Consider the following 9811-nt stretch of genomic DNA (forward strand, 5'->3'; position numbering starts at 1 on the left):
ATAATATCCTTGTGTAAAGACAATATGTATAGAAACCGTTAATGGTGGAAAAAACACAAGAAAAGAAAGGTATAGACCTGAAATTGGTGTCACAATGCCTTTAATCCCAGTACTGAAGAGATAGAAGCAGATGGACCTTTGTGAGTTTGAGGCTAACCTGGCCTGCAGAGTGTTTTCCATAGAACCCAGAGCTAAAAACAGAGACTTTCCCCCAAAAAACAAAAAGATAAATGAAAAAAGAAGAAATACATGGAACATTTTTCATTTATTATGAAGGGATGAAGTGATGTTTTTGCCAAAATGGTTATAAAATATAGTTAATATTCTATGGCACAAAAGGATCCCAGTGATAAGAATACACATCTGTAGGGATTTATAGATGGAGTTTGTGTTTTAAAATGTTTTGCAGTTATGACAGCCACAGAAATATTAAAGGAAATTAAATGCTACCTATTCTATTCCATTTCTGGTAAACATCCATGACCTCTGATCTTACCAAGCATATTGGTTTATTTATTTATTTATTAACTTATTACATAAAATTAACTTTGAAAAGTCAAAATGCATGTTACTGTGAACTATCAACTTCTGTCAACTGAAGAGGACACTCATACTCTATACCCGTGATAGATACTCGGTTGGTCATTTTATTCACAATAGTGACTGCTCCACCCACTTTCCTATCACATAAATACTGCAGATTGTCTTCACAGATTCACACCTGGACTCAGAAGGAGAACTCATGGCCTCACCTACTAGGAAAAGTCATAGAGAAATTTCTTGAAGGAAAAGAGCAATGGACTTGTTTCCAAACTTTGCCATGGAAACATGGGCACTGCTGGCTACCATCCTGGTGCTCCTCTACCTGTGAGTAATTGGCTGGATGCCTCTTCTTTGTGGCCTTACAGTTGGGATGATTTTCTGGCCCCTTTTCCCTGTCAGAATGCCAAAAGGTATAATCCAATGGAAATTCATACCCCTAGCTGAACACATTTTGGCTGTAAACTAAACCATTTAATTCATGTTGCTTTTCAGGCAAATGTTCTCAACTGTTGTTAAGTAGACAATGCTGTGCACAATCAGGAGAAGGCTGTCTCTTGGTTTGTTTTCTCTCATTAGTTTTATCATTTATGTGTCATTTTGCAGTAGAAAAGTTTGAAGGACCTAGAACTTCCAATGAGAGAAACTACACAGGAGATATTAGTGATTATTTAGACTCAGACCTGCCTTTCCAGAGAGTATTGTCACAGAGATTCTTGGATTATTGACATAATAACCAACTACCTTGTAACTGATCATTTCAGTATAGAAAGCTGCCATTTTGCAGTCTAGTGTATAGGAAGAACCAGGATAAAGAAAGAATGCTTTATGTAGTTCATTAGTTCATTTGGGTACTACATGGTGCTTTTCAACATTTCTGGAAAGATTGGAGCAAATAACCTTGTCCTCAGTAGGACACAATTGTCAGATTAATATAGCCAATCCTACAAAGTCTGCCTGGAGAGACATGAGTTTATGAGTTTATCACAGGACTTTGTTTGAAAGGCTACTTCCATGAGCATGAATGCCTCAAAGGCAACTGTAACATCAAAACCCCACACCTGAACTGATGACTTGCAACATCACTATTTTAAAAATAAATATTTATTTTTATACTGCCCCTATGAATGATCTGCATGAATGTATTATGTGTATCACATGCATGCCTTATGCTCACATAGGTTAAAGCAAGGCACTGGATTCTCAGATACTAGAATTATAAACTGTTGTTAGCTCTCATTTGGGGACTAGGGACCCAACCTGGATAATCTGCAAGAGTGGCAAATGCTCTTGGCTTCTGAGCCATCTCTCCAGGCCAAAATCTACACCTGGGAAGCTGTGTACAATTTTTAGTCTGATGGAAAGGCAAGGTCAGAAAGTCTCATCAGGAAGTTCTGCTGGTGGGCTATCCTCCCCTTCTGATCAACCTCATTGTTCACTACTTAAATAAAGTTGAGGCAGGATCACGTAGACCTTGCATTGCAGGTTACCCACACCGATGATTTGTGTTTTAAGTCTGGTGAGTTTTTCAGAAACATTCAAACTCAAGTTTATAAAGTTTTATTACATATTAACTCTAAGACTGGAACCATCAAGTATTAACCTAAAAGTTTATAATAAGTTGCTAAGTGAAGGGGATTATTGCTCTGAATTTTTATGTTATTTTCTGCCCACCTATTAACCTCACTGGATAAATTTTCATAATTCTCAATGCACCCAAGAATATATATATATTATTAAACATATATATATTAAAATATATATGTTATATATATATTCACATATACAATCATTTCTACTCATATTATATATTAAGTCAATAATATATATGAATTAGTGTATATATATTCATCATTATATGTATTTATATATGTACATGTGGGAATATGAGATTTATGTATGTGTATGAAAATGAATAACTATGTGTATGATGAGCAAGCCCGTGACCTGACTTTCTCCTTCATGTTTTAGTTATGGGACCTCTTCTCATGGACTTTTTAAGAAGCTAGGGATTCCTGGACCCAAACCTCTGCCTTTTGTTGGGACAATGCTTAACTACAGGAGGGTGAGTGTTGTTGGCTTTTCTACTTTGCTTCTGTGATTGTGTCACTTACACAACTATCTTTAAACCTTGTCAGTTCATCTATGCAAATGGCCAGTGGGATTATTGGCAATACTTTCATTTGGCAGAATGGTTTGTGCTATACTGACATTATTGCCAGGTTACCTTTGGGTGTTACTGACATGTGATTGTGACCTCAGGTTTGTGTCAGGTCTGGTGAGGACCCTGGCTGTTGGCACACTAAACCTGAGCCTGAAATGCTAATGTGTAGACTTTGGAAGCATCAAAGATTTTGTTTCTTTTTCAGTTTAGATTCAAGAAAAATACAGTTGTTCTTAATAATATTTAAAGAAATACATGTAAGGCCACTGAGTAGCATCTCATCAACCTGTGTGATTTATTCACATCTGAGTTCAATAATAATATTTATACTTCTTGCTGAGTATCTCTGGAACATGCCTATCAGGAGGCACATAGTTATTTTGGGGGAATATGCACATACGTGTGTCCTCAGCTGAACTGTTTAATCCCATTATTACTTCCAAGGCTCTAGCCAAGCTTTTGCCACCTACAAGATTTGCCTTTACTCCTTTTCATTTCAAGGTAGAACCCTATGTGTGACTCTAAACAGCAGGAATGTGGGAGATGAGACAATATTGCCTATGAACCTCAGATATTTAACCAGATTGTGAGATTTGTTTCTTGAAACAGAATTAGAAACATTTATATAAAGTCACTAATAAAATCATGATTTGACAAATCTGCCAAAAATGTATATGTAGTGTATGATATATAATATGTACAAATGCATACATTTATACATATACATGTACCTATATAATAGGGACTGTGAATTTACAGAGTTTTTCTTGATGCTTTCTAAAGGAAGGACTCCTGGCTGTCCTTCCTGAGCTCATGCCCAGGGGCAGTGCCTAGGTACAGACTGCACTCTTGGTAGATTTGCTTCTCTAAATGCTCAAAATTTGCTTAATAGATGATAATTTTTCAAAATTAAGGACTCTGTTGCTTATGTTCCTAAGATTTCCATGCTTTCTGCCCCCATTCGAAAAAGCAACATCTTCTTTATGATTTTTGGATGAACTCTTTTTTAGGTATACTTTGAAACAAACTTCTTGGGTTTTGTTTTTGTTTCAAGTAGTGTCTCCTGTAGATAAGACTGGTCTTGAACATGATGTTCAGATGATGACCACAGATTACTTCATCCCCTTACTCAATGCTTATGTATATCATGATATCTTATGTGTAGGCGACTGGGTCCCAGTCTCATGGTTGAGGATGTACTATGCTGACCCAATAAGAGCTGTAGGAATAAGAGCTCCAAAAGGTGGGGTTTTGAGAAGGAGGACCAAGGGAGAGAAATAAAAAAGACAGATAATGGAACATACATGTCTTACATAAGTTTGTGACTTATGCCAAGGAAGTTTATTAATCAGCATATCTTCTTACATACTATTTGCAGGGAGAATTGGCCAAGGAGAGCTGAGAGTTAAGTCAGAAAATTTTGGCAAAGAGAATCCAAGATACCTCAGACACTGCTGCCTTAAGACTGATAACCACAACCCAGGGAAAAGAGTAAGATTGCCAGAAACTGCAACCAAAACTTCCTAGAGGCCCTGGCTCCAAACCCGTAGAGGAGCTTTGCAAATCTGTTCCTGGAATGCCACAGAACAGTCATGCCTTTTCTCCTTTGGCAAAGGTGTCTGAGAGAACTTTGGATTAGTCTGCATTAAACAGAACCTCCTCTCCACTTTTTACTTTTTATGGCCATATGAGTTATTTGTATCTACATGATGAAGAGCCACAGATAACCCTTAAACCAGCAAATGCTTCCTAATATTGTTAGATGAATTACCAACACTAAATAATCTGAGGATAATAGTGAACAAATGTTTACCACTGTTAAGGAGATTACATCTGGCATTTTGTGTAATAAATCTTTGGCTGAGTCCAAACAGGAATTGACTGTATGATGAGCATGGCACATGTTAGTAAGTATTTGCTTGATGGTTAGGAAATTCTCATGTGGCCATATTCCATGAAAATGATTTTTTATTCTCTTCCATTTTCATTCATGTTCATCATGAATTAAAGGAGCATCATGGGCATATATAAAGCCAGCGTGATACTGTATAAGTGATTAACATTGCATTGTTTGTACTGTATCTTAGGCTCAATACCCAAACTTTTAAAGCATTTAATTATGTTCTAGTTGTTGTGTTCATTTTTATGTTTATTCACCAAAGCTCCGGAAGTACTATAAGGAATCTGATTAACAAAATGGGCAGTTACACTAGTTGGGCGAGGGCCAATGTGGAAGCAGCCTCTGACTTGAGAACTGTAAGTACTGCAAAAAAATAGTTAAAATAATATCTAGAAATATTTTTTTAGCACAAGCCTGATGTAATTCAATAAGAATGCATTGTGCAAAGTCACCATACTTCAAGCATCATTAGGTTGCACAGGAACCACAGCAAAGGAAGACAGTTAAAGTAAAAGAAGGCTCCCATGAGCAAAGGCATCTACACAGGTAGTGAGGATGCAAGTATCACATGTAATTTTGAAGTGATCCGCCTTTCTTTAACAGAGGAACTTGCAGTCTGTGACATCTATGGAGGGTTAACACAAGCAGTGAGGTCAAATCTAAAATGATATGCATACCATGGTTAGTCATTTTCTCTAAAAATCCCACAGGTCACCCCATTATCTAGGACAGTGGCTCACAGCCTAAAGTCCTTTTCCTCTGAAGATAGTATAAACAGGAATTTGTAGCTTGAGTATTCCTGTGTCCACCCAGCTCTTGTAGCCACTCAGACCCAAATAAACACACATGCTTACATTATTTAAACTGTTTGGCCTAGTGGTACAGGCATCTTGCTATCTAGATCTTACATCTGAAATTAACCCATTTCTATTAATCAATAAGTTGACACATGTTTGGTGGCTTTACCTGTTGCCTTTACATGCTGCTCCCTGGACAGCAGGCTGGTATCTCCTCACCCAGCCTTCCTGTTCCCAGAATTCTCTCTCTTTGTCCCACCTATACTTGCTGCCTGGCTACTGGCTGCTCAGTGTTTTATTTATCCATCTATCATCCACAGCACTTCCCTTTTTGTAGAACACAAACCTCACAGCCTAATGTTCTGTTCCTTTGAAAATAGTATAAACAAGAAGTGGCCAATGAGAGGATTCTAGGAAGTTATCTTCATCTAGACCAAGTTAGCACCACTAAGACAAGTCAGCCAGCTCCTCAGATCATCCATTCAGAGGCAAGGCAAGAGGTTCTTTAGAATCATGGAACAAGCTACTCAAGTGGAATTCCATTCTGAAGCAGGGCACAGGAAAATCACTGCGTTCTTGGAAATGTCCATCCAATGGGGTAACCTAAAGGTGATCAGAATGATGAATAATTTGATGATGCTTGATTTTTGATTCCACATGGATCTTTGAACTATGGGCCTTTCCAGTCACTCACATGAGAAGAACATGGAAATACTGTCCCATCAATGACAAACAAATAGGAATAATTTACGATATAACAATATAGTGAAAGTGAGTAGTGCCAGGCCCCACAGGTGAAACATCAGCATTGTAAAATAACTAGCACACCATTAGTAAATTCTCTAGTAGGCAGGTCTTCCCATGTGACTGGATGGGCCATAGGGAGTGTAGTCTATATAGGCCCAGAAGACTTCTGCACTTTTCACTTGTCTGACAGAGAGTAATGCCAAAATTGCTAAAACAAATTGAATATGAATGACAGACTTTCATGTCTCCTTGACCACTCAAATTCCTTCTGCAGTGAGATATTTAATATGTCCCCAACTTGTAAGTGGGCCCTATGATACCAGGTGGACTGCAAGGGGTAAACTGGTCTGCATGCTGCTTTCAAACTCATCATCCTCTGCATCCTTAGCTTCTGTCACCTGTACCACAGCAGATGGCTTCATAGCCTGGGAATGTAAGACAAGGTGCTTCAGGACCCAATAAGATCTATCAGCTTCCTGTGTGAAAATAAAAAGATCCTTTCTTCTATCTGAGCACAAGTTCAGAATCACAATTTCCATATCTCAGGTCTCCTTATTGAGCATGTCTACTCATAAATACCCTGCTCCAGTTAATCCTTTTTGATCTGTTCTCAAAAAGAATTAAATTAAAGTACAATTAAGAAGATTTGTAGAAGTAAGAAGGTATAAATACTCCCACTTTTTACTTTTTCAAGCAAAACTTTAATATAATCATGTGCAACTTCTCATCTTTGAGGAATACAAGAGAGGCCAGTTTTATGTACAATGCATATTGTAGCACAAAATTCCTTAAAGGCATCAGAAGTGTATGCTGAAGCACTAATTTTTAAACACTTTGGAGGGATCAGCTATAAAAAATGATCACTAGCATGCTGGGCGGTGGTGGCGCACGCCTTTAATCCCAGCACTCGGGAGGCAGAGCCAGGCGGATCTCTGTGAGTTCGAGGCCAGCCTGGGCTACCAAGTGAGTCCCAGGAAATGCGCAAAACTACACAGAGAAACCTTGTCTCGAAAAAAACAACAAAAAAAAATGATCACTAGCAATGAGTAATCCAATGCTTACCAGCTTTTCCACTTAATAGGGTAGACATGAGGAGGAACCCAGAATAAATGTCATACTAACATGAATATATTTGAGGCTGCCAAATAATTGAAATGCCTGTAACATCCATCTGACATAAAATAGTAAGCGCTGGAGATTTACCCCATAACAAGAGGAAGGCAGAAGGGCTACACAAGCAGAAAGGTGTAGATGTAACCAATTGTCTTATTAAAATAAGAAACACAGAGCCAATGTAAAAGAGAAAGCTGAGATGTCAGAGCTCAGAGCTAAAATCTTACCTCCTGCAGTGCTCCTAGCTTCCCCGAGAGAGAGCTTCTTCCTGTTTGTCTGTCTTTAAATAGTCTTTCTGTTCTGCCTTCTCATTGGTTGTAAACCCAACCACATGACTGCCTCGTCACTGTCTGTAAGTACCGCCCTCCAGGTCTTAAAGGCATATGTCTCCAATACTGGCTGTATCCCTGAACACACAGAAATCTACCTAGCTCTTCTAACCACCACACTCTTGCTATGGCTCTAATAGCTCTGACCCCAGGGCAACTTTATTTATTAACATAAAATTAAAATCACATTTCAGTACAAATAAAATATTACCATAGAAAGGTTACAATTTGTCATACTTGAACTCTAGATAACTGAAACTAGTACTATACATAACACAGTGCTGATGGGAAATCGCATGAGTCAATAGCTAGCTTAAACCAAACAGTCTCAGCAACCATCTGAATAAAATAAGGCAAAACTAGATGGAAAGCTTGATTCCCTTTTTCCAAATAACCAGGAAGACTGTAGTGTTCTTGAAAGTATTGGAGAAATTAGGAACCTCCTGGTTCTGACAGTTGTTTGGCATGCTGAAACAAGTGAAACATTTCTTCATCCTCAGTCTGTTTAGGAAGAGCCCAAGGAAGTATTTGAACAACTTACATGAAATATAAACTGTCAGAGTAAGTGTTTAGAGGTTGAGGCAATGCAAAGGAAATCTACATTCTGGGATGATTTAGTTGAAACAGTCAACGTATGAGGAGTTACTTCTTGAAGTATAACATTAGTCACCACAGATGGACTCTCACCAAGGAACACATATCTATTTCTGGGATTGTGTACCTCACACAAAGTGTTGGGATAACTAGAGAGTAGTGTTGAAAATTTAAAATAAAGGATCTTTAGGATATGAAGTACAAAGCTAGCGCATAAGGTCAAATAGCGCTACCTCTCAAGAGTCAGTGAAGGCACAAATTGAATCATGTTGTGAAGAGGTGAAGGGGTGAACTATTATATCAATTTATCATGTGATAAATTGATGGGCTTGAGGACACATTTTCTGGATAAGCTGAGCAAGGATTTTATAATAAGAAGTCTAGAGGCAGCCAGCATCAGTGGGCAGAAAAACCCAATGTATAGGTCCCCTAGGTTGCAAGAGTGTTCCAGAGGGATATGTAGGAGTAACTAACAGTATAGGAGATAAAAGCTTTGTGCCAATACTGGTCAACTGTGCATGAGTGATGATTAGATGTATTAATTGTAAGGTGTTTGACTTTGAGGAATAAGCTTTCTAGAAGAGGGGTCATTATCTCCTCTAATTATGGAGAAATAGAGAGTCAAATCATTTGTAGTATGTTTCAGGGAAGTTCTCACCCAGTTAATATCTCCTTGCATCTTTTGAAAATCAATAAATGTTAGCAGTTACATCCAGATCTTGGTGGGCAAATGGTATGCATGATCTTTTGTAATATGACGTAAATAAGAAAAGGGAGCTGTAACCTGTGATTTTTCTGAGGAAATTTTCAGCTGAGTCTGTTGGAAGTGATGCTGGAATGTGATAAATAACTGAGTAATTAAATTTTCAGTAGGTGCTGAAATCACCTAGGTAATAAATCAACGAGGTTATAAATAATCATGAGAAAGGGTACTTTTTTCTAACTGGGAGTAAGGTTTGAGCAATAAATTGTTGACACAAGTTGGGACTATTAGCCATCCCATGTAGTAGCAGCTTCTATTGATCTTTCATCATGAGTTTCTGAAAACTAGAGGAAGGAAGTCAAAAGCTAAATTAGGAGGATCCTGAGGAGGATTGGGCTTTTGACTCAGTTAGATGATTAGGAGCCAATTCAGGTGATTTTATAACTGCACCAGCAAAAAAGAAGTTTCTCCTCATCCTCTGGCATATCATGAAGTATAAGTAATTCAAGAAATTAAGCTACCTAATCATCCTCAGAGCCTTTTTGTAGCAGGAAGCTTAAAGGTTCTTATTAATAAAATCAAACCCGAGGCCAGTTATTGGGGTCCACGCTGGTAGATCAGAGAGACAGAATAAGCCACAGCTATCTCACCTTGCCAATTCCTCAGGTGGTCCTGTTTCCTCAGACTGGATGCTTCTGTGTCCTCATCCCAATGGCTCTCAGCTGAACTGCTGCTTAAAAGCCTGAATGCTTATCCAGCCAAATCTTAACCAGCCAAAAGCCCCTAGTTTCTGGTCCTCACGCCTTATATATCTTTCTACTTTCTACCACCACCCCCTGGGATTAAAGGCTGGCTTTCTGGGATTAAAGGTGTGTGTCACCATGCTTGGCTATTTCCAATGTGGCCTTGAACTCACAGAGATCC

General features: G+C 38.4%; 1 protein-coding gene across 1 annotated transcript in view; it reads left to right on the top strand.

Annotated features, from left to right (window-relative positions):
• Window positions 1-758: 758 nt before the first annotated feature.
• LOC121826472 (cytochrome P450 3A4-like) overlaps window positions 759-9811 on the top strand; it is a 157653-nt gene continuing 148600 nt past the window's right edge. Inside the window, exons 1-2 of the mRNA XM_076560651.1 lie at window positions 759-867; window positions 2512-2605. Coding sequence (XP_076416766.1) covers window positions 797-867; window positions 2512-2605 — 165 coding nt within the window. The 5' untranslated portion in view covers window positions 759-796. The remainder of the gene's footprint in view (window positions 868-2511; window positions 2606-9811) is intronic.

Source organism: Peromyscus maniculatus, chromosome 23, assembly GCF_049852395.1.
Source record: "Peromyscus maniculatus bairdii isolate BWxNUB_F1_BW_parent chromosome 23, HU_Pman_BW_mat_3.1, whole genome shotgun sequence".
NCBI classification, from domain to species: Eukaryota; Metazoa; Chordata; class Mammalia; order Rodentia; family Cricetidae; genus Peromyscus; species Peromyscus maniculatus.